This window comes from Eptesicus fuscus, chromosome 15 (genome assembly GCF_027574615.1).
Source record: "Eptesicus fuscus isolate TK198812 chromosome 15, DD_ASM_mEF_20220401, whole genome shotgun sequence".
Taxonomy (NCBI): Eukaryota; Metazoa; Chordata; class Mammalia; order Chiroptera; family Vespertilionidae; genus Eptesicus; species Eptesicus fuscus.
This window is the reverse complement of record NC_072487.1, coordinates 62,979,850-63,005,356: the sequence shown is the minus strand read 5'-3', so window position 1 is coordinate 63,005,356 and position 25,507 is coordinate 62,979,850. Positions and strand designations below refer to the sequence as shown.

Here is a 25,507-nt window from a genome sequence, read left to right as displayed (position 1 = left end):
ATGGTGAGTTGAGTCTTTACCTGGTTGTTATGAGTCAGATGTGTTAGTGTGTTTGTGGGTGAATGGAACATCGTTGAGTGTTGTGCATATCTTACTTAGTATGTTACTTATGACTTGTATGTATATGAGTGCTCATGTGCTGAACCACAGATAGGCTATACTTCCCTTAAGATGGGGATATGGGCATTGGTTACTGGAATCCTCAAATCAGGTGTGTGTGTGTGTGTGTGTGTGTGTGTGTGTGTGTGTGTGTGGTGTGCATCTCTGTATGTGATCTGCATTCAGGACATCAAGAATTTTCTTAAGTGTCCTCCTTCTGGGGCACCATTAGCTGAGATAACCACACTCAAAGCTTCTCCTTGCTTCTTTTTTAAAAAACATATTTTTATTGATTTCAGAGAGGGAGAGGGAGAGAGAGATTGAAACATCAATGATAAGATTCAGCGGCCTCCTGCATGAACCCTACCCACAACCCAAGCATGTGCCTTTGACCAGAATCGAATCTGGGACCCTTCAGTCCCCAGGACAATACTCTATCCACTGATCCAAGCCAGCCAGGTCTCTCCTTGATTCTATAAAACAAATCTGTTCTCATTTCCATGTACCCAAGTGACTAATCAGAATTTTACAACCTCTTCTTTACTTTATTAAACAGCAAAGCAAAATAAACTCTAGGTATCATGCTGTGTGAAGTTATAGGGCAGAATCACCACCATACAGCAGTGAGACCTTGGGAAAGTTACATAAAATTTTTTTTATCCTCACTGGAGGATATTTTTCCATTGATTTTAGAGAGAGTGAAAGAGAGAGGGAAATAGCAACATGAGAGAAACATATCAATTGATTGCTTCCTGCATGCACCCCGATCAGGGCTCAGACTGGGAAGGAGCCTGCAACCAGGGTACCTGGCCTTGACCAAAATCGAACCAGGGACCCTTCAGTATGCAGGCCAATGCTCTACCACTGAGCCAAACCAGCTAGGGCAAGTTACATAAACTTTTGGCCTCAGTTTCCTTGTTTCTGTGAATCTTACAGAGATTCTCAGTAAGTATTTATTGTATAAAGTTAATATACTTTAAAATTTATTATCAATTGAAAAGAATATAAATATGAAGAAAATAAATTATCTCGGAAGAGGACCAAGAATTTTGGACAACTTTTGGTCCTCACAGCTCTAAAATAATACGTTGTTCTTGACTCCCTTAAGCAAGAAAAGGGAAGTTTCCATGTGTAATGGTTACTGATCACAAAGATATATTAGACGGAACCCGAAGAATTAGCTAATACCTGGAAATATTTAATAAAGAGAAAATGATAATACATATATATCCATTTATAAACATTACATATCACATATATTTAGATACAGATATACACACAAGTGTATATGTGCCCTTCTGTCCCCTAATGTATAGTGTGACTACAGAATTTTTGTCATTTATATTTCTATTTCTTAAAAGCTAAAATAGGTAAAAGAAAACAAATTCTTAGTACAGCTGTGAAGAGGTTATAAAATCTGGGAATGTGCCCAGCTGCATTGGCTTAGTGATTGAGCATTGACCTATGAAACATGAGGTAACAGTTTAATTTCCTGTGAGGGCACATGCCTGGCTTATGGGCTTGATCCCCAGGAGCGGGAGGTGGGGCGTAATGAGGAGGCAGATGATCAATGATTCTCTCTCATCATTGATGTTTCCATCTCCCTCCCTTTCCCTTCTTCCATGAAATCAATAAAAATAAATATTTTTTAAATCGGAGAATGTAAGATTGCTGAGTGGATTTAATTAGGAAAGGTAAGGTGAGGTCTCTAGCCGAGTACCCAAATGTTCAACAAAAAGCTCAGCATGATTATGAAATATAGTTTGTGAACTATTCTGTTTTGGATCTATTCTGTCATCAAGTGGTTTTCAATGGCCAACCATTTCTACGCTATCCTTGCGTTTACATTAGCTGTGGGTTAATGGGACCCGGCAGGTTCACAGGAGGAGTGTGATTATATTCCAAACTCCCACCCAAAATTGGAGTCTCACGTTACTTTCAGGCAGAAACAACTGACACTACTTTGCAGGGGCTCATCTTCTGTTTCTTCCACAGGGAATTACTATGGTTTGGCTCTGGCCTGGTGTAGAAATGATGCCTCCATGCTCATCAAGATCTAATCTCATAGAAGTGGGGACCTTGCTTTTTTGTTTACTGCTGCATTTCAGTCCTTAGAAGAGGTCCTGACACAGACTTGATGTTAAAAGTAATGGTTGATTAAAACAGCAAACTCCCTCCAGCTTCTGTGTGCTGATGTCTTGTTAACTACAACATGGGGGATCAATGTATTCCTGGAACCAGACTTCAATAGAGGGAAGATGTATACACCCACAGGTGGAATTATTATGAAAGTATTTTAAGGTGACGTTCCTAGAGAATAACAGTATAAGATGTGATGGTCCTGGCCATCCTATCCAGGCTCCTGAGATTCCACACCTTCTTCATCCCCAGCAGACAGAAGGGCAGCATGAGGCCTGAGAACCAGAGCAGCGTGTCCCAGTTCCTCCTCCTGGGGCTCCCCATCCCGCCAGGGCAGCAGGGCGTGTTCTTCACCCTGTTCCTGGGCATGTACCTGACCACGGTGCTGGGCAACCTGCTCATCATCCTGCTCATCAGGCTGGACTCTCGCCTGCACACGCCCATGTACTTCTTCCTCAGCCACTTGGCCTTCTCTGACATTTCTCTTTCCTCTGTCACTGTCCCTAAAATGCTCATGAACATGCAGACTTGGCAACAATCAATCTCCTATGGGGGATGCATTCTTCAGTTGTATTTTTTCATACATTTTGCTGGTCTTGACAACTTCCTTCTGGCTGTGATGGCATATGACAGGTACGTGGCCATCTGTCACCCTCTGCACTATTCCACAATCATGAGTCAGGCACTGTGCACGTTGCTGGTGGCTGGCTCCTGGATGGTTGTCTGTGTCCATGCTCTAATTCATACCCTCCTCTTGGTCCGACTGTCCTTCTGTGCTGACAATACCATCACCCACTTCTTCTGTGAGCTCACAGCACTCCTGAAGCTGAGCTGCTCAGACATCTCCCTCAATAATCTGGTCATCTTCACTGAGGGAGGAATTATTTACTTCCTGCCATTGAGCATTGTTTTGGGCTCATACATCCGAATAGGAACTATCATCCTGAGTGCGCCCTCCACTAAGAGACTCTCTAAAGCCTTTTCTACCTGTGGCTCCCATCTCTCTGTGGTGTCTTTATACTATGGGACACTTGCTGGTGTTTACTTTTTTTCCTCATCATGGGGTTCCAAGGACATAATTGCTTCTGTCATGTATACAGTAGTTACCCCCATGCTGAACCCCTTCATCTACAGCCTGAGGAACAGAGATATAAAACAGGCCCTAGAGATGTGTATGAATAGAGTTAGGTTTTTAAAGTGGCAATCACTAGATTCTTTTGTTGCAGTCATGGGCACAAGGAGATAGAACTAAAATTATTTATGCTTGTCATCTTCATAAAACATTAACAGAATATACATTCTGTTGTCATGTACAAGAGTTGTTAATATGTCAACTAGGTCACATTTGCCACTTAGATTGTTAATAATTCATTATTTTTCGCTTGTCCATAGTCTCTTATAAGATACTAGAGGCCTGGTGCTTGAAAATTCGTGAACTAGGGTGGGGGTCACTCAGCCTGGCCTGCACCCCCTCGCAGTCCGGGACTCCTTGGGGATGTTCACCTGCTGGCTTAGACCTGCTCCATGGGGGAATTGGCCTAAGCTGTCAGTCAGATATCCCTCTGGCAGCCCGGGAGCCCTCGGGGAATGTTCGACTAAGGGCTTAGTCTTACACCCCGGGGGGTGCAGGCCTAAGCCAGCTGTTGGACATCCCCCTCAGATTCCAGGACCCCTCGCTCCTTGTCGCCCACCTGCTCACTACTCCTTACCGCTTGGCTCACTGCTCCTTAGTGCTGCTGTTGAGGTGAGAGCGGCTACCACCACCACTGCTGTGCTCGCCACCTGTGAGCTTCTGGCTGAGTGGCACACCCCCTGTGGAAGTGTACTAACAACCAGGAGGCAGCTCTGTGTTGAGCGTCTGCCGTCTGGTGGTCAGTGCACATCATAGTGACTGGTCGTTCTGGTCATTCCACTGTAAGGGTCGCTTAGTCTTTTATTATATAGACTAGAGGCCCGGTACATGAAATTCGTACATGGGGGGAGGGGGGGAGAGTGTATGTGTTCCTCAGCCCAGCCTGCACCCTCTCCAATCTGGGACCCCTCTCACAATCCAGGACTGCTGGCTCACAACTGCTTGCCTGCCTGCCTGATTGCCCCTAACAGCTTCTGCATGCCAGCCTGATCACCCCCTAACCACTCCCCTGACAGCCCGATCAACGCCTAACTGCTCCCCTGCCAGCCTTATTGCCCCTAACTGCCCTCCCATGCCAGCCTGGTCACCCCTAACTGCCTTCCCCTGGAGCCTGGTCCCCCACGACTGCCCTCACCTGCAGGCCCGGTTTCCTGCAACTGCTCTTCTCTGCCAGCCCAGTACCCCTAACTGACCTCTCCTGTAATACCCCTCCCTTCCAGCCTGGTCACCCCCAACTGCCCTCCCCTTAAGGCCTGGTCCCTCCCAACTGCCCTCCTCTGCCAGCCCGGTCACCTCTAACTGTCCTCCCCTGCCAGCCAGGTCCCCCCCAACTGCCCTCCCCTATAGACCTGGTCCCCCCCAACTGCACTCCCCTGCAGGTTTGGTCCCCCCAATTGCCCTCCCGCTCAGGCCTAATTCCTCCCAACCCTCCCCTGCCAGCCTGGTTGCCCCCAACTGCCCTCCTCTGCCGGCTCGGTCACCCCTAACTGCCCTCCATTGCAGGCCTGGTCCCTCCCAACTGCCCTCCCCTTCAGGCCTGGGTACCCTGCAACTGCCCTGCACTGCAGGCCTGGGTCCCCCCAGCTGCCCTCCCCTGCCAACCTGGGTCCCTCCTAACTGCCTTCCCTGCTGGCCTGGTCCCACCAACTGCCCTCCTCTACTGGCACGATCACCCCTAACTGCCCTCCCCTGCAGACCTGGTTGCCCACATCTGCCCTCCCCTGCAGGCCTGGTTGCCTTCAACTGCCCTCATCTGCTGGCCAGGTCACCCCTAACTCCCCTCCCCTGTAGGCCTGGTCCCTCCCAACTGTCCCCCACTGCAGGCCTGGTCCCTCCCAACTACCCTCCCTTGAAGGCCTGGGTCCCCCCCAACTGCCCTCCCATGCAGGCCTGGGTTCCTCCTAACTGCCCTCCTGTGCAGGCCCGGTCCCTCCGAACTGCCCTCCCCTGCTGGCCTGATTGTCCACAACTGCCCTCCCCTGCCAGCCATCTTGTAGAGGCCATCTTGTGTCCACATGGGTGCAGCCATCTTTGACCACAAGGGGTGGCCATCTTGTGTGTTGAAGTGATAGTCAATTTGCATATTACTCTTTTATTAGATAGAACTGTGTGTTCACCACCCAAATTCAGGTCTCCTTCCATCACCATTTATGTTCCCATTACCTTGTTCTACTACCCCAACCCCTTTCTTCTGGTAATAACTATGCTGTTGTCTGTGTCTATGAATTGTGGGATTTTTTTACTTAATCCCTTCAACTTTTTCACCCAGCCCCCAACACCCTTCCCCTCAAACTGCTGTCAGTCTGCCTTCTGTATCTATGAGTGTACTTGTATTCTGTTCATTAAAGTCAACATGTATGTGAAATAATATATTTGTCTTTCTATAATTGGCTTATTCACTTTGCATAATAATCACAAATTCTATCCATGCTGTTGCAAAACATAAAGATTTTCTTATTTTTTATGGCCAAGTAGTATTCCTTTGTATAAATGTGCCATGGCGTCCTTTCCCTTTCCATTGAATTTATTGGGGTGAAACTGGTTAACAATATTATACTGGTTTCAGATGCACAATTCCACAACACATCATCTGTACACTCTATTGTGTGTTCACCAACACAAGTCTCCTTCCATGACCAGTTAACACTCTTATATCCTCTTCCATTTTCCCCAAGGCAGACTGCCCCCTAGCAATCACCATACTATTGTCAGTGTCCATTAGGTTTTCTTTTTTACTGGAACAAGCAACTCAGAGAACAATTTGTACCACAGCATTTTTATCCACTCGTCTACTGCTGGGCACTTAGGATACTTCCAAATTTTGGCTATTGTAAATAATGCTGCAATGTACATTCGAGTGCATATATTATTTCAAATCAGTGTTTCAGGATTCTTTGGATATATTCCCAGAAGTGAATCACTGGGTCAAAAGGAGGTTCCATTTTTACTTTTTTGAAGAAACTCCATACTGTTTTCCACAGTGGTTGCACAACTCTGCATTCCCACTAACAGTGCATGAGGCTTCCTTTTCTCCACATCCTTGCCAGCATTTTTTGTTGATTCATTGATGATAGCCACTCTGGTAGGTGTGAGGTGATATCTCATTATGGTTTTCATTTGCATTTCTCTGATGATTATTGACATTTAGCACCTTTTCATATTTCTATAAGTCATCTACATGTTCTCTTTGTAGAGTGTTTAAGCAGGTCCTTATTCCATTTTTTAATTGGATTTTTAGTGTTTCTTGGTGTTGAGTTACAGAATTCTTTAGACATTTGGGTATTAACCCCTTATCAATATATCATTGGTGGATATGTTCTCTCATTCAGTGTATTGTCTTTTCATTTTGCTGATAGTTTTCTTTTCTGTGCAAAAACCTTTTATTGGATGTAATCCCATTGTTTATTTTTCCCCTCCCTTGTGAGATATATCAGAAAATACAGTACTACAATAAATTTCTGAGACTTTACTGCCTATGTTTTCTTCTAAAACTTTTATGGTTTGAGTCTTACATTTAAGTCTTTAATCTATTTTGAATTTATTCTTGTGTATTGTGTAAGTGGGTGGTTTAATTTAATTCTTTGGAACATATCTGTCCTATTTTTCCAACACTATTTATTGAATAAACTGTCTTTACCCCATTGTATGTTCTTACTTTCTTTGTTGAATATTAATTGAACATATAAGAGAAGTTTTATTTATGGACTCTGTATTCTGTACCACGGATTTATATGTCTGTTTTTATGCCAGTACCATGCTGTTTATATTACTACTAGAGGCCCGGTGCATGAAATTCGTGCATGGAGGGGGTTGTCCCTCAGGCCAGCCTGTACCCTCTCCAATATGGGACCCCTTGAGGGATGTCTGACTGCCCGTTTAGGCCCGATCCCGGTGGGCAGTCAGATCCCTAAACGGGCAGTCGGACATCTCTCTCACAATCCAGGACTGCTGGCTCCCAACTTCTTGCCTGCCTGCCTTCCTGATTGCCCCTAACCGCTTCTGCCTGCCAGCCTTATCACCCCCTAACCACTCAGCTGCCAGCCTGTTTGCCCCCAACTTCCCTCCTCTGCTGGCCTGGTCACCCCTAACTGCCCTCTCCTGCAGGGTTGATCACCTCCAACTTCCCTCCCTTGTAGGCCTGGTCCTTCTCAACTGCCCTCCCTTGCAGGCCAGGTGACACCCAACTGCCCTCTCCTGCTGGCCATCTTGTGGTGGCCATCTTATGTCCACATGGGGGCAGGATCTTTTGGTTTTGTCTGTTTAAAGATATTTCTGTCCCAAAACTTGTGGGAAATTATCTGAAAGGATTTGAATAGGTTTTTTCAACATTGGCACTACTGAAATTTAGTCCACCTCATTTGTTGTGGGGCGGGGGGGGTTTCAGAGAATGTTTAGCAGCATCTCTGGTCTCTAATCACTAGACACCAGTAGCACCCTTCCCTAAGTTGTGAAAAACCAAAACTATTTCCAGATATTGCTAGATATTCCCTGATGCCGGAGGTGGGCAGGGGCAGGGGCGGGGTGGGGGCCAGGTGAGGTTGGTGGAAAAGATTGTCTCCAGTTGAGAATAACTAGATTAGAGGGAAGAGTATCTAGAGTTCTGCCAAGACCAGGGATAATTTGTGTTTCCACCAGCCCAGTAGAAAACAAAACAAAACAAAACAGAACAAAACGCACAATTCACGGAACAGGAAGTAAAGAACTCAGAGTGGTATTGCCTCATTAGTGGAGTATAATTAGCCTTCTACTGAATATTGTTCTTCTCTTGCTTATCAAAGCTTAAAATAAAACCTCAAAAATATCACACTGCTTCCAAAGAACTTAATTGCATCCCAGAGAAAAGCTCAAGAATACCTTCCTACCTAATAAAAGAGAAACATGCAAATTGACCGTACCTTCGCTACGCCCATAGCCAATCAGAGTGAACAAGATGGCGGTTAATTTGCATATGTGGGCGCTGAGCGGACTGGGTCCTGGAAACATCCTCCAGACCCAGGCCTCTCCTAGCCTATAGGCCCGCACTTAGGTCCTGAGCGGCAGGGGTCCCAGAATGCCCCCTGGCCACTCGAAGCCTATGGGTGCAGGCCCTAAGCCACCTGGCAGGCGGGAACATCCCCGCCCCCAGGGGCTTGCAAAGGCTTGCGCACGAAGCAGCAGTTTGGGGCCACGCCCCCAGCCAGGCGCCCATGACCGAGGGCTGGCTGCTGGCCTCTGGGGTGTGCCAAGACCCTAGTGGCCACCACTGTATGCTGCCCAGGGTCCCTGCATGCCCCCAGCCTCGGGCCCATGGTGGGGCTGGCTGCTGGCCTCGGGGCGTTTGGAGACGGGGATGTTCCCGCCCCACCCCAGAGGCTTTCCAAGCTCCAGCACTAAGTGGTGGTTCGTTTCCACGCCCCCAGCCCAGAGCCCTCCACAGGGGGAGGGCTGGCCTCTGGGGTGTGCGGAGACCCCAGCAGCCACCACCACGTGGCAGGGACACACCCCTAGCCCAGTGGTTACAACACAGGGGCTGCATGAGCTGCAGAGGATACACCTTTTTAAAAAATATATTTCATTGATTTTTTTTACAGAGAAGAGGGGAGAGGGATAGACAGTCGGAAATATCAATGAGAGAGAAACATTGATTAGCTGCCTCTTGCACACTCCCCACTGGAGATGTGCCTCTAACCAAGGTACATGCCCTTAACAGGAATCAAACCTGGGACCCTTCAGTCTGTAGGCCCACAGTCTATCCACTGAGCCAAACCAGTTTGAGAGTAAATACCTTTTCTGACAACTCATTGGCTAAGCTCCCTGTAGGCCACCACTTGCAGTGTTGTTGGTAATTTGGATTATAAGAATCCAAGAAGGTGATCTAGGGTTTTTCCACCACACTCCTGGAGAAAAAAATGAAGGTCCCTTGAGGGGTCCTAGATTGGAGAGACTGCAGGCTGGGCTGAGGGACAACACCCCCCGCTTCCCTCCCCCCCCCCCGTGCACGAATTTCGTGCACTGGGCCTCTAGTATATAATGAAAGAGTAATATGCAAATTAACCATCACTCCATTATACCCACAAGCCACGCCCAGCAGCCAATCAGGAATGAGTATGCAAATTAACCCAACCAAGATGGCTCTGCGGCCATGGAGAGAGCAGGAGGCTTTGGTTTCCCCCGGCAATGGAAGAAGCCAAGCTTTCCGCACACCCTGGCAGGCCCAGGCCTCTACTCAAGGCTACAAAGTTTCAATTACAGAAGATAAATAAATCCCAACAAAAACGGCTGTGGCCATGGAGAGAGCAGGAGGCTTGAGTTGCCCACGGCGATGGAGGAAGCCAAGCTCCCACAACCCTGGACTGCTTTGGCCTCTGAATAAGGCTACAAAGTTTCAAATATAGAAGATAAATAAATCCCAACAGAAATGGCCGCGGCCATGGAGCAAGCAGGAGTCTTAGCTCCGCTCAAGGCTACAAAGTTTCAATTATAGAAGATAAATAAATCCCAGATCCCAGGGCCTCCGCTTGGGTCACCGGGGGGCGTGGTTGGCCTGCAAACCACCACAGGCCCCTCGCCCAGGCCATCCCACACCCCAAGGGAACACCCACCCTAATCTGGGACACCCTTCAGGGCAAACCAGCCAGCCCCCACCCTTGCACAGGCCTCTCTCCTATCTAATAAAAGAGTACTATGCAGATTGATCATCACTGCAACACACAATATAGCTGCCCCCATGTGGTCAAAGATCCTGCCCCCATGTGGACATAAGATGGCCACCATAAGATGGCCAGCAGGAGAGGGCAGTTGGGAGGGACCAGGCCTGCAGGGATGGAAGTTGGGGACGATCAAGCCTGCTGGGGAGGGCCGTTAGGGGTGACTAGGCTGGCAGAGGAGAGAAGTTGGGGGTGACCGGGCCTGAAGGGAAGAGCATTTGGGGGGACCCAGGCCTACAGAGAAGGGCAGTTGGGGGGGACCAGGCGTGCAGGGGAGGGCAGTTAGGAGTGACCAGTCTGGCAGGGGAGCAGTTAGGCATCAATCAGGCTGGCAGGGGAGTGGTTAGTGGGTGATCAGGCTGGCAGGCAGAAGTGGTTAGGGGCAATCAGGAAGGCAGACAGGTGAGCAGTTGGGAGCCAGCAGTCCTGGATAGTGAGAGGGATGTCCGACTGCCCGTTTAGGCCCGATCCTATTGGGCCTAAACAGGTAGTTGGACATCTCTCGAGGGGTCCCAGATTGGAGAGGGTGCAGGCTGGGCTGAGGGACACACACCCCTATGCACAAATTTTGTGCATGGGGCCTCTAGTTATCTCATAATTCTTGTCTATTTATGCAAAATTACTTCTTACCTTTTCCTTAATTTTAATTTTTTAAAAAATATATTTTACTGATTTTTCACAGAGAGGAAGAGAGAGGGATAGAGAGTTAGAAACATCGATGAGAGAGAAACATCGATCAGCTGCCTCCCGCACACCCCCCACCGGGGACGTGCCCGCAACCAAGGCACATGCCCTCGACCGGAATCGAACCCGGGACTCCCGAGTCCGAAGGCCGACGCTCTATCCACTGAGCCAAACCGGCCTCGGCAATTTTAAATTTTTTAATTATACTTTACTATACAAAACACAAAATTTATCATTTAGCCATTTGAGGTATACAACTCTGAGGCATTTAGGGCATTCATCACCAATATCTTATTCTAGGACTTCTAAAACTCTATAGAACATCAATGCAATTGAGTATTTTGCAACTGTGGAAAAATAAGAACAAATATATCTATGGATCAATATAAAAAATATAAGGATATATTGGTAAATGGGAGAAAAGCAATATGCAAAAGTACACTTAATAGCATGCTAATTTCTATGTAAAAATGAAGGGGAAATCAAATATACTTGTGTATTCCCATTTGAGCAAAAAGAAACACAAGGAGAATTAATCAGAAATTAATAAGATTATTTACCTACAAGAGGTGGGCAGAAAAGATGGGAGATAAGTAGAATTATTTGTATCATTTGACCATGTTGTGTTTTGTCACTAAAAATAAAAAGGAGAGGTGGTAAACAAAACAAAATAAAATAAAACAAAACAAGTGAATCTAACCATATTTCAAATTAACACTATAATTAGATTAAAGGGAGAAATAAAATAAATAACCTAAATAATTCTTGACCTCAGAATTATGTCTATATATTCTCAAAAACAGGCATATAGATCAATGGAACAGAACAGAGAACCCAGGAGTTGAATTGACCCAACCCATTAACCTCAATTAATATTTGACAAAGGAGGAAAGAGCATAAAATGGAGTCAAAACAGTCTCTTCAACAAATGATGTTGGGGAAACTGGACAGGTATATGCAAAAAAAGTGAAACTATACCACCAACTTACACCATAGACAGGAATAAACTCAAAATGGATAAGAGAATTAAATGTAAGTCGTGAGGCCATAACAAATCTTAGAAGAAACCATAGGCAGCAAAATCTCAGACATCTCTCATAGCAATATGTTTACTGATACATGTCCTAGGACAAAGGAAACCAAGGAGCCAATAAACAAATGGGACTACATGAAAATAAAAAGTTTCTGCACAGCAAATGAAACCATCAACCAAAGGGAGCCCACTGCATGGAAGAACGTATTTGCCAATGATACCTCTGATAGGGGATTAATTTCTAAAATATATAAGGAACTCATACAACTTAACAAAAGGAAGACAAACAACCCAATAAAAAATGGGCAAAGGACATCAATAGATACTTCTCCAAAGTGACCTAGAGACATGAAAAAATTGCTCAAAGTCATGATCATCAGACAATGAGGTATCACCTCAGACTTGTCAGAATAGCTACCATTAACAAATCAACAAATGGCAAGTGCTAGCAAGAATATGGAGAAAAGGGAACTATAGAACACTGCCAGTGGGAATGCAGAATGGTGCAGCCATTATGGAAAACATTATGGAGTTGCTTCAAAAAATTAAATATGGAACTCCCATTTGACCCAGTGATCCCACTTCTAGGAATATATTGTAAGAAACATGAAACAAATCATAAAGATTGTATGTAACCTGATGTTGACAGCATTGCAATTTGCAATAGCTAACATCTGGAAACAGCCCAAGTACCCATTCACAGATGAGTGGATAAAAAAGCTGTGGTGCATTTACATAATGGAATACCATGTGGCTATAAAAAAGAAGAAAATCTTACCATTTGCAACAGTATGGGTGGACCTGTAGAGTATTGTGCTAAGAACAATAAGCCAGTCAGAGAAAGATAAGTATCACATGATCTCACTCATATGTGGAATGTAATGAACAAAATAAACATATGAGCAAAATAGATCCAGAACCTAGAAGCATGGAACAGACTGACAAATTTTAGAGGAAGGGTGGGGATGGGGGAGAGAAACTAACAGGTGAACTTCTATGCATATATGCAAAGCCCATGGAAACATAATAGTGTGGTCAAGGCATGGGAGGGGCAGGTATGGTATAGAGGGGGTCAATGGGGATAAGAAACAAAGGGACATCTGTAATACTTTTAACAATACAGATAAATGAAAACCAAAAACAAAACAGAAACAAACTTTTAAGCTGTACTTAGTGTGTCATTAAGAGTGTGGTCTGAGCTAAAGATTCTGAAACAACTCACCATGTATCCGAGGATTCAAGAAGTAAGTAAACACTGAAGAAAAGGGAGCGACTCCCAAGTCCCCGGGAAAGGAGCTGTGTACATGGAAAAAAAGAGACTGTGAAGAACTCCATGACGGCAAACTGGAATAGGAGGTATTGAGTGGAACACATGGATTTTAAAATATATAAATAGACTGAAATTTACAGGTTATAGAGCAACACCTATACTTTTTCCATCCCCCATTCTTCTATCCCTGTCTGGACCCACCTCCTACGGGTAAACTTTCCTTTAGTTCCTTAATTCCTAGTTTTTACTTCTTGTGTTTCTTCTTTGCATACTTCCCAGTTGGCTTCTCTGCAATCATTTAGAATCCTTGTAAGTAATAAAAATACCTAGATCTTCAAAATGAATAACAACTATAATGGATTATAACTCAGAGAATAGGAATCCATAAGTCCATAATGATATAAGTAAGTTAATATGAATGGAAAATAAGAGTAAGATTCTTCTCATGTGAGAATACAATTAATAAACTTAGAAGAAATGATAGAATTATAAAAATCACCATTTGGCCACCACATTTCCAATATTTGTGTCATATAAGAATCATCAATGAATATTAAATGTAGTCAATGCAATTTTAATAAACATATATGTTTATATTGTTTCAAAATATGTATCCAAATGAAACCTATTAACAAACAGGTTAAAATAGTAACTTTTAAAAATGATAACTTTACAGTAGAGAACCTGGCACACACAACCTTAGCCAACTGATCAGGGTAAAACACTAGTCATTGGAAAAATTAATATCATATACCTTCTAATAATATGCTCTGTGGTATATCTACTGAAAATCTAAGCCTGAAATATACATACATACAAATATATGATAAACATAGTAAAATGTTAACCATTGGGGAATCCGTTTGAAGCCTATCAGGAATTCCTGATATCATTTTTAAAACTCTTCTATATCTTTAAAATAACTGCAAAATAAAAAGTGGAAAAATCCATTCTCCTGAATGGAACAATGCCCAAGAAGAAAGGCATCCAGGGCATGACGGGAATCAGGAACACTGTCCCCCAGGACTCCAGTCCCTCTGGCTGTTGGACACACAGCTCCCAAAAGGGCAGTCAGAAATCAGCCACAAGCTTGGGGACTTGGTTGCAGTCTCTCAGTAGCAGTGAAGTGTTATCTTTGGACTCATTTCTCTGGAGCTGGTTAAGGAAAATGCAAGTCTGTGGAAGTGCCAAGGCCCCAGATATTGCTTCTGTGTGTCTGGACGTTAGGGCTCCTGAAGAAAACCTGAGGAGACGGGCAACAGTCTGGAGCAGAAGGTGTCTGAACTCACCAATGACAAGCCCAGGTGAGAGGAGCTGGAAATCTGCACTTGGCTATGGATCCGCCTGTGTGCTAGGGGGTTCATGTGTGAGACTGTGTCCATGACTGTGTGTGTCAGTCTGTGTGTCTGTCTGAATATACTATGTATGCTTGTGTACGTGCTGTTTGATAGTTTTGTGTGTGCGTGCACTATGTATCTGACTCTTTTCCTGAGTCAGACTTAACCTGGGCTCTGCTTTACTTGTAGTGCTTGTAGATCCAGCACCAGCCTCCTGGCGTCCCTCATTCATGTCTGTGAAAGTAAACACTGGCATCACAGCTGAGCATTGGGAGTGAGACTGTTGTCTCTGCTGCTGGACAGGAAGATGCCTTACCTCACCAGGAACCAAGGTCAGCTAAGAGAAGGCTCAGACCTGTGCTCAGCAACATGTGCTGGTGCACATGGGAGTTGTGTCTGTGGGTGACACACATATGTGAGAGCAAAAAGGGATATTGTTGGGTTTTCTTTATATGTTAACATATGTATGAGACCACGTGCATGGGGTGTTGGTGATAGTATAATGATGGTGCCTGTGACAGAATATGCTTAACTGCCCCATACTGACTGCCCTCCCATGAAGGGGATGGGACAGAAGGGGGGAAGCATACCTCTCATTAATAGGAGGGTGTGGCTGCTTAATGCAGTGAGTGTGGCTGGGTGGGCATATGTATTGTTGGTGTGTATTTCCTGTGATATTTGGAATTGTTTGTGCTTTTGTGTGTTTTTGGTGATGTATGTGTATAGTGCATGATTTATGTATATGTGGGGATTAAGTGTTTACCAGGTGTGACATGAGCCAGCTGTGTTGATGTGCATTGAGAGTGCTTGTGGGTGAGTGGACCAACATTGAGTGATGTGTATGTCCCACTTTTTGTGTTAATTATGACTTGTATGTATGTCTATGAGTGTTTATGAGCTAAACCCCATATTGGCTACCCTTCCCTTAGGATGGGAAAATGATCACAGTTCATTGAAATTCTCAAATCGGCAGTGTATATGTGTGTGTGTGTGTGTGTGTGTGTGCATGTGTGTCTGCGTGTGATTTGTATGTGTTGGGTCTTCCAACTTGCCCCTATGACCTGAAATATTTCCTTCAGAGCCCTTCTCCTGGGGCACCATTGGCTGAGCTAAACAAGCTCCAAAGAACCCCTGTGTCTGAAATGGATCTGCTGTGCTTCTCACATATCTGAGTGTGACTGTCACTCAGAGGTTTTTAACACTTTCGCTTAAAGTCCAGGCAAAGAAACATTAGGTGTCACGCTGTGTGAAGTTAGAGTGCAGGACTGCCACCCATTGGTGTGTCAAACCTTGAGAAAGTCACTTAACTCATTGACCTCTGTTTTCAATCTACAAAGTGAAAGGAATGACACTTGCCTCATAAAACACAGGTCCTCAACTAACATGTATTTGTAAGCAAATGATAATGAATGTAAGGGTGTTTTGTTAATTGAAAAACAGACCATTATCAATGAAGGGAACTCTCTAGATAGAAATCTAAGAAACTTTTGAAGTATTGTCAACCCTAAATTAGTAAAGGGTGTTCCCAATGAAGAGGGAAGTTTCATGGGGAGTGGGTAAGAGCACGGGTTCTCATCATGCAGGCATATTAGACTAAACTGCATGAAGTAGACAATATTTGATCATTTTTCTCCTTTACATTTATTCTTAAAGAGGACACAAATATATTAGATTTAGGTGTGTACAACATGGTGATTTACCAATTATATAGCGATCACCACAGTACATCTTATGACAGTCAAGTTACAGTAAGTCTTGTAACTCCATTAAAGAATATTTGGTACTTTTTAAACTACAATAATGGTGTAAAATTTATATCCCTTATATTTCTATTTCCTAACAGAATTCTTCGTGCAGCTGTGAAGATTTTTAATCTGGGAATGGAAAGCTGATGTTAGATTTACTTAGGAAACTAGATAAAGCCTTTAACCTCGAGTTCAGTACAGTGTTTATGCCACCAAAATGCTCAGCATTATTATGAAAGATCGTTTGTGGACTGTTTTGTTTTTTTCTGACATCTAGTGGTATCAATGCCCTCCCATTTCTAGCTTGTCCCTGTGTTTCCAGCTGGGGTTCAATGGCACAATGCTCCACAGACGCCCACTCAGTACTGGCGTCTCCCATCACTTTAAAGCAGAAAGAACTGACAGTTTTTCAGGGGTTCAACTTCTAGTTCTCTCAGGGTGAATTATTACGGTTTGGCTCTGGCCTGGTGTAGAAATTATCCCTCCAGGATCATCAAGACCTAAACTCATAGACGTGGGGACTTTGCTTCCCTTGTTCACTGCTGCATCTCTGTCCTTAGTAGAGGTCCCGAAACTGACTCCATGTTCAATAAATCATGGTGAATGACACAGTGAATACCCTCTTGCTTCTTTGTAATGAGGTCTTGTTGACTACTTGGGGTTCCAATGTTTTCCTGCAGTCAGACTATAATAGAGGAAAGATGCATACATCCACAGGTGTGAGAAATTAATATGAAAGTTTTTAAAAACGAATGGTTTTCCCAGAAAATGATGGTATGAGATGTGATGGTTCTGATCTTCCTTTGTAGGTTCCTGAGATTCCCACACCTTCTTCACCCCCAGCAGACAGAAGAGCAGCATGAGGCCTGAGAACCAGAGCAGCGTGTCCCAGTTCCTCCTCCTGGGGCTCCCCATCCCGCCAGGGCAGCAGGGCGTGTTCTTCACCCTGTTCCTGGGCATGTACCTGACCACGGTGCTGGGCAACCTGCTCATCATCCTGCTCATCAGGCTGGACTCTCGCCTGCACACGCCCATGTACTTCTTCCTCAGCCACTTGGCCTTCTCTGACATTTCTCTTTCTTCTGTCATTGTCCCAAAGATGCTCATGAACATGCAGAGTAAACATCAATTCATCTCCTATATGGGATGCATTTCTCAGTTGTATTTTTACATACTTTTTGTTGGTCTTGATAATTTTCTTCTGGCTGTGATGGCATATGACAGGTACGTGGCCATCTGTCAGCCTCTACACTACACCACCATCATGAGGGAGGGGCTGTGTGTGCTGCTGGTGGCTGGCTCCTGGATTATCTCCTGTGTCCATGATTTGCTGCACATTCTCCTATTGGTCCGACTGTCCTTCGGTGCCGATAATATAATCACCCACTTCTTCTGTGACCTGGCTGCGCTCCTGAAGCTGAGCTGCTCAGACATCTCTCTCAATGAGTTGGTCATCTTCACCGAGGGAGGAATGATTTTCTTCCTGCCTTTTGGTATAATTTTGGGCTCCTATATCCGTATAGGGACCATCATCCTGAGGGTGCCCTCTACTAAGAGACTCTTTAAAGCCTTTTCTACCTGTGGCTCCCATCTCGCTGTGGTGTTTTTATACTACGGGACAGCTGCTAGTGTTTACTTTTTCTCCTCATCATGGGGTTCCAAAGACATAATTGCTTCGGTCATGTATACGGTAGTTACCCCCATGCTGAACCCCTTCATCTACAGCCTGAGGAACAGAGATATAAAACAGGCCTTAGAGATGTGTGTCAATAGGGTTAAGTTCTTTAACTGGAATCACTAAATCCTCTTGTTGCAGTCAGGAGCACAGTGAGACAGATCTTCTATAATTATTGTACCGTCGACATCTCCATATAACCTTAATAGAATATGCATTCTGTTGTTATGTAAAAGTGCTGTTAATATTCAAGTTGGTTAAATTTTCTACTTGGGTTGTTACTAATTCTTTATTCCCTTGTTCATAATCTCTTATAAGACCTATGCAAATTTTTTTGTAAAATATGTTACACAATTATAATTGTGAGTTTGTAATTTTAGACTATGTTATTGAGGACTCACTGGTTTATCATCATGATCCATTCCTGAAGAACTTTTTTTTAACTGATTATTGTTTGCTGTCTCACATTGGCTTCAAGCTGATCGTGCACATCTCTTCTAACTCACATTTGTTAACATGATGTTGTTAGACTTCAATCAGCCATGATAAGAATAATTATACTATGAAAATTATTATGTGCTACAAAGCAAGACTTTATAAATGCATTTTTAAAATGAATTTAACAGCCACATCTAGCAATGGATCCTACCTTAACACCTCGTCTACTTCTGATATTAGTACAGATATATTATAACTAAATCTATAGACACTACTATAGCATTGGTAGTAAAGATGCCCCTTACTCGTTGTTAGTGTTTACATGGTATTATTTCCATCTCTTTAAGGGTTTGGTATGTCTTTATATCTGTGAGGAGTCCATCACTAACAGTATAAAGTTGGATTTGCTCTTTTTATGTAAAGCAACAATTATTATATTTGTGGAGAATTTTATCTATTGATATCCTATATAATAAAACCCTAATATGCAAATTGACCAAACAGTAGAATGACTGGTCTATGTGATGCACACTGACCATGAGGGGCCTGACGCTCATTGCTGGAGCTGCCCCCTGGTGGTCAGTGCGCTCCCACAGAGGAAGCACCACTCAGCCAGAAGCCAGGCTCACAGGTGGCAAGTGCAGTGGCAGTGGCAGGAGCCTCTCCCACCTCTGCTGCATGTGGGCAGTAAGTAGCAAGGGGTGCCAGACTGCAAGAGCCTGACTGCAAGAGGGATGTCTGACTTCTCTGATGGGTCCTGAATTTTGAGAGGACACAAGCCAAGTTGAGGGACCGCCCCCCCTTCGGGCATGAATTTTGTATACTTAACCTCTAGTCTAATATAATAATATATCTAAATTTATATTTTGCATATTACTGATTTTTATTGAATACACCTGCTTCACATTTATTGTCTCTTATATTCCTCCCTTTTGATTAATCAAATATATATATTTTTACTTCATTCCCCCTGGTTTACATATTGATCACATATTATTATGTTGTTGTAATTCTTTTATGTGCTATATATAGAGATAACCTCTTACTTATTCTTTAATTTTTAATTATAGTTTAATATACAAAACATAAAATTTATCATGTTAGCCATTGGAGGTATACAATTGGGTGGCATTTAAGACACTCAACACCAATATTTCATACGAGGTCCAATAAAGAAAACTCTGTGGAACATTAATGAAATTTAGTATTTTCCAACTGGGAAAAATATAAGAACAGAGATATTTATGAATCAAAATGGAGAAATAGGACACATGGGTACATTTTATAAAGCAATGTGTGGAAGAGCATTTATAGCATGCTACATGTCATGTAAAAATGAAGGGGAAGTAAAATATTCATATATATGCCAATTTAAACTTAAAAAAACACAGGCAGTAGTTAAGATCTAGAAACAGCCCAAGTGCCCATCAGTAGATGAGGAATAAAAAACCCATGGTGCATTAACAAAATGGAATACTACTTGGCCAAAAAAAGGAAAATCTCCTTTTGAGACAGCATGGATGGACCTGGAAATTATTATGCTAAGTGGGAAAAGCTAGTCAGAGGAAGATAAATACAATAGATTCTCACTTACATGGTCAAAATAATGAAAAAAAACACAGCATAGGTACATAGAGTAGACTGACAGCTGTCAGAGGGGAGGTGTTAAGGAAGGCTGAGCAAATAAATGGTGAAGGAATAAAGCAAGAAAAAATATATATCACATATATACATGGAAAACAGTATGGTGAGTGCCAGAGGAAAAGGGGTTTTGGGGAGCAGGTGGAAGTGAACAAAGGGAGGATCAAAGGAGAGGGAAAGAGATATGAGTTTGGGTGGTTAGTGCACAATGCGGTATGCAGGTGTTGTTTTATTTGGCTGTACGCTTGACATCTGCATGGTTTTTTGAAACAATGTTAATAAATAACATTGTATTCTAGAATAGACTGACAGCTGTCAGGGGGACAGAATTACTTGTGTCATTTGGACTATGTTGTCTTTTGCCACTAACAATAAATAGAAGAGTTGGTGAATAAAGCAAAATAGAATAAAACAGTATAAGTGAACCTAATTATAATCCTATTGCACATTGTAATTACACCAAAGAGGAAATTAAAATAAGTACGCTAAGTAATTCTTGAACCCAGAATTTTGACTATATACTCTCACTGATAAAAACAAAACAAAACTGCCAACAAAGTTTTAAGCTGTACTTAGTGTGTCATTGAAAGTGGTGTGAGTCAAGATTCTGAAACAACTCACCATGTATCCAAAGACTCAGCAAATAAGTAAACATTGAGGAAAAGGGGGTCCCTCTCTCTCTAGGGAGCTATGTACATGGAAAAGGAGAGGCTGGAAAGAACTCTATGGTGTCAAACTAGAATTGGGGATATCAGTTATAAATCATGGGCTTTAAAATGAAAAATAGGTTGCAATTTATAGGTCATATATCAACATCTATGCTGTTTCCATCTCCCATTCTTCCTGTCCCACTTTTGACGCATCTGCTGTGGATAAACATTCCTTTAGCTTCTTAGTTTCCAGTTTCTGCTTCTTCTGTTTCTTTTATACATATTTCCCAGTAAGCTTGTCTGAGATCATTTAGAATCCTCATAGGCAATAAGCACAAATAAAGCTTCAAAACCAATCCTATCTAATCCTATATAATAAGGAGGTAATATGCAAATTGACTATCACTCCAACACACAAGATGGCCACCCCCATGTGGTCAAAGATAGCCACCCCCATGTGGACACAAAATGGCTGCCACAAGATGGCCAGCAGTGGAGGGCAGTTGTGGGTGATCAGGCCAGCAGGGGAGGGCAGTTGGGGGGGACCAGGCCTGCAGGGGAGAGCAGTTGGGGGCAACCAGGACTCCAGGGGAGTACAGTTGGGGGCAACCAGGCCGGCAGGGGAGGGCAGTTGGGGGTGACCAGGCCTGCAGGGGAGGGCCGTTGGGGGTGACTGAGCTGGCAGAGGAGGGCAGTTTGGGGCGACCAGACCTGCAGGGGAGAACAGTTGGGGGTGACCGAGGCCTGCAGGGGAGCACAGTTGGGGGGACCAGCCCTGCAGGGGAGGACAGTTGGGGGTGACCGAGGCCTGCAGGGGAGCACAGTTGGGGGGACCAGCCCTGCAGGGGAGGGCAGTTGGGGGGAACCAGGCCTGCAGGGGAGCACAGGGGTGACCAGGCTGGCAGGGGAGGGCAGTTAGGGGCAATCAGGCTGGCAGGGGAGCAGTTAGGGGGTGATCAGGCAGGCAGAAGCGGTGAGGGGCAATCAGGCAGGCAGGCAGGCGAGTGGTTGGAAGCCAGCAGTCCTGGATTGTGAGAGGGATGTCCAACTGCCCATTTAGCCCAATTCCACCGGAATCAGGCCGGTTTAGGTAGTCAGACATCCTCCGAGGGGTCCCAGATTGGAGAGGGTGCAGACTGGGCTGAGGGACACACACACACACACACACACACACACACACACACACACACACACACCTGTGCATGAATTTTGTGCACCAGGCCTCTAGTAAGAATGATAAAAGATTATAACTCAGAGAATAAGAATCTATGAGTCCATAATGACATAAATGAATAAATAAAAACTAATGAGTGTAGGAAAAGAGTAATTTTCTTCTTATAAGATAATACAAGTAATAAATCTAGAAGAAATAATGGAATTATAATATTACAATTTGGCAACAACATTTGTAATAATTTTATCATATAAGAATCACCAATGGATGTCAAATATAGTGAGTTGAAATTTTAGTAAAGGAAATATTATGTTTGCATAGTATCAAAATATCTACCCAAATGATATCTATTAATTAAAGGTTAGAATAGTAACTTAAAAAAATAGTAACTTTCCAGTAGATAACCTGGCAGACACTATATTATCCAATTATAGGTTAGGTCAAAAGTATGCCTAGAGAGCTGGAAAGTGTGTTGTTTGGTTTTCTCTGTGTGTACATTACTATGAAAACTAATACAATAATAATAAATAATAATATGTGAATAAACTCTGTGTTTTGCATACTCACAACTGGAAACCTACTTTTTTCCAACCCAATGTGGCATTTTACAATTTTTCTCTATGTTTAAAATCATTTAAAATGTTAAGTTGAAAAATCCTTTGTCCTAGCTGGAATAATGCCCAAGAAGAAAGGTGGCCAGGGCATGACTGGAATAAGGAACACTGTCCCCCAGGACACCAGTCCCTGTGGCTCTTGGACACAAAGCTCCCCAAAGGGCAGTCAGAAATTAACCAGAAACTTGTGGACTTGGGCTTTGGCACAGTCTCTTATTAGTAATTAAGTATTGTTTTTGGACTCATTTTTTAGGAGGTGGTTAAGGAAAAGGAAAGTCTATATAAGTGCCAAGCCCCAGATATTTCTTCTGTGTGTCTGGATGTTAGGTCTCCTGAAGAAAGCCTGAGGATATGGGCAACAGTCTGGAGCAGAAGGTGTCTGAACTCACCAATGACAAGCCCAGGTGAGAGGAGCTGGAAATCTGCACTTGGCTATGGATCTGCCTGTGTGCTAGTGGGTTCATGTGTGAGATTCTGTGTCCATGAATCTGTGTGTGTGTGTCCACATGTATTGTATAAGCTTGTGTATGTGGTATTTAATAGTTGCATGTGTAAGTGTGTGTGTGTGTGTGTGTGTGTGTGTGTGTGTGTGTATGCACTATGTATCTGACTCAAAGTTCTGTTTTAATGCATGTAGAACAAGTTATCACTTCTTGGCGTGTGGTGAGGGACTCCTGATTCATACCTCTATCAAAAACACTGGCATCACAGCTGAGCATTGGCAGTGAGACTGTTGTCTCTGCTTCTGGACAAGAAGATGCCCGACCTCACTAGGAACCAAGGTCAGCTCAGAGAGGGCTCACACCCCTGCTCAGCAGCATGTACTGGTGCACATGGGAGCTGTGTCTGTGGTGGCACACTCGTGTGTGAGAGCTGGAAGGGATGTTATTTGATTTTCTCTGTGTGTATGTTATTATGTGTATGTGTCCAGGTGCACTGGATGTTGTTGCTGGCTTAATGACTGCCTGTAACTTAACTGCACCAAGTAGACACCTGTCCCCTAGAAGGGGATGGTCAGAAGGGTGGAAGCCAGCCTCTCAATAATAGGAGGGTGTGTGCTACTTGTAGTGAGTGTGTGGCTGGGTGCACATCTGTGCCTTTGGTGCGTGTTTCTTGTCAAATTTTTTACAAAAGTATTTTAATTTATTTCAGAGAAGAAGGGAGAGTGAGAGAGACATAGAAACATATGTCTTTATGTTTGATGAGACAGAATCGTTGATAAGCTGCCTCCTGCACACCCCCACTAGGGATTGAACTCACAGACCAGGCATGTACCCTGATCAGAATCAAACATTGACCTACTAGTAGATAGGTCAACACTCAACCACGGAGCAACACCAGCCGGACACTTGTAATATTTTCTAATAGTGGTCTTGTGTGCTTTTGGTGATGTGTTGTATGGCACTTGAGTTATGTATATGTGGTGAGTTAAGTATTCACCAGATGAGTCCATGAGTCAGGTGTATTAGGATTTTTGTGGGTGATATGTCCATCATTGTGTGTTGTGTATGTCTCACTTAGTGTGTTACTTATGATTTGTATGTGTTTAGACAAGTGTTTTTGATCTGAACCACATATTGGATATTCTTCCCTGAGAATGGGAATGTGATCACAGGTGACTGGAACCCTCAACACAGCAGTGTGTGTGTGTGTGTGTGTGTGTGTGTGTGTGTGTGTGTGTGTCAGAACTCACGTAGGTCTTTACCTGTCCTCCTTCTCTGACACCATTAGCTGAGATAGCCACACTCTAAGCAACTCCTGGTTTCTGGAAACAAATCTGTTATCATTTCCATGTACCACAGTGTGAGAGTCCCTCAGATTTTGCAACCTCTTCTTTACATTTTCTTTTGTAACCTTTTGCACTCGGATGTTGAGTGTGACTCGACATGGTTAGCATTAGAATAAAGGAATCGAGAAAAAAAGCAAGCGAGTGCAAAGGGTTAAAAGATTTTCTTTTTTGTCGTTTCTTTTATTTACCTTTCTTCTTCTTTACTCTTATTAAACATCCCAGGAAAATAACCTTCAGGCATCAGGCTGTGTGAAGTTATTGAGCAGAATCATCATCAAATAGTGGAGAGACCTTGGGAAAGTTACTTAAATTTTTTGTCTTAGTTTCCCCATCTATAAAATGAAAAGAATTACACTTCTATTGTGAATCTTACAGAGGCTCTCAGTAAACAGTTTTTGTGCAAAATAAAGTTAATATATTTGAAAATTTGTCAGTTGGAAGGTATATAAATATAAAGGGATGAAATTATCTAGTAAGAGGTTCCAAAACTTTGGACAACTTTGTGTCCTCACAGCTCTAATGTAATACATTGTACTGGCAGCCCCCTACGCAAGAAAAAGGATGTTTTCCTATGTAATGGTTAAGAGCAGGGTTCTAATCACAAATATATATTAGACGGAACCCCATGAAGTAGCTAATACTTGGTGATTTTTATTATATAAAAACTAGTGGCTCAGTGCACAGATTTCTGCACCCACAGCAGAACATGGAATCACATGGCCCCACAAGGAATCGGGCTCCATCCTGTTTTTGGGGTGCATCACCCGAGAACCTCCACTGCCAAATCACCACAGCTCAACAGCTCCTGTGTAGAGCTTCTAACCGTGGTGGTCAGTGCATTCATATGTACTGGCTGGTCAGATGGTCACTTAGCCTTTTACATATATAGATGATAATACAAATTTTATACATTATATACATTATACATACAGATATACACACGTGTGTGTGTTCATTTATTCCCTACTGCATTGCTTACGCCTGGAGAATTTATATCATTTATGTTTCTATATCATAAAAACTAAAACAGGTGAAAGAACACAAATTCTTAGTGCAGCTGTGACAAGGTTTTAAAATCTGGGAATGTAAGGTTGACATAAGGATTTCATTAGGAAATGTAGGTAGGTCCTTAGGCTAATACCCAAATGTTGTACTAAATGTTCAACCATATTATGGAAGATAGTATGTGGACTAGTTTGATTTTGGAGCTATTCTGGCATGAAGTGCTTTTAAATGGCCACCCATTTGAGAGTGTCCCTGAGTTTACAGCTGTGGGTCAGTGAGACCCGGCAGATTCACAGGAGGAGTGTGAAAATGCTCCGAGAAGCCCAACTCAGCCCTGAAGACTCACATTATTTTCAGGCACTAACAACTGATACCAGTTCCAGGGCTCATTTTCTG

General features: G+C 43.5%; 1 protein-coding gene across 1 annotated transcript; it reads left to right on the top strand.

The window, feature by feature from the left end:
• Positions 1 to 2,506: 2,506 nt before the first annotated feature.
• Positions 2,507 to 17,926, top strand: LOC103304553 (olfactory receptor 1J4-like). Its single transcript, XM_054727705.1, has 2 exons — positions 2,507 to 3,003; positions 16,984 to 17,926. The coding sequence occupies exons 1-2, from the start codon at positions 2,507 to 2,509 to the stop codon at positions 17,924 to 17,926; spliced, it is 1,440 nt and encodes a 479-aa protein (XP_054583680.1).
• Positions 17,927 to 25,507: the final 7,581 nt, after the last annotated feature.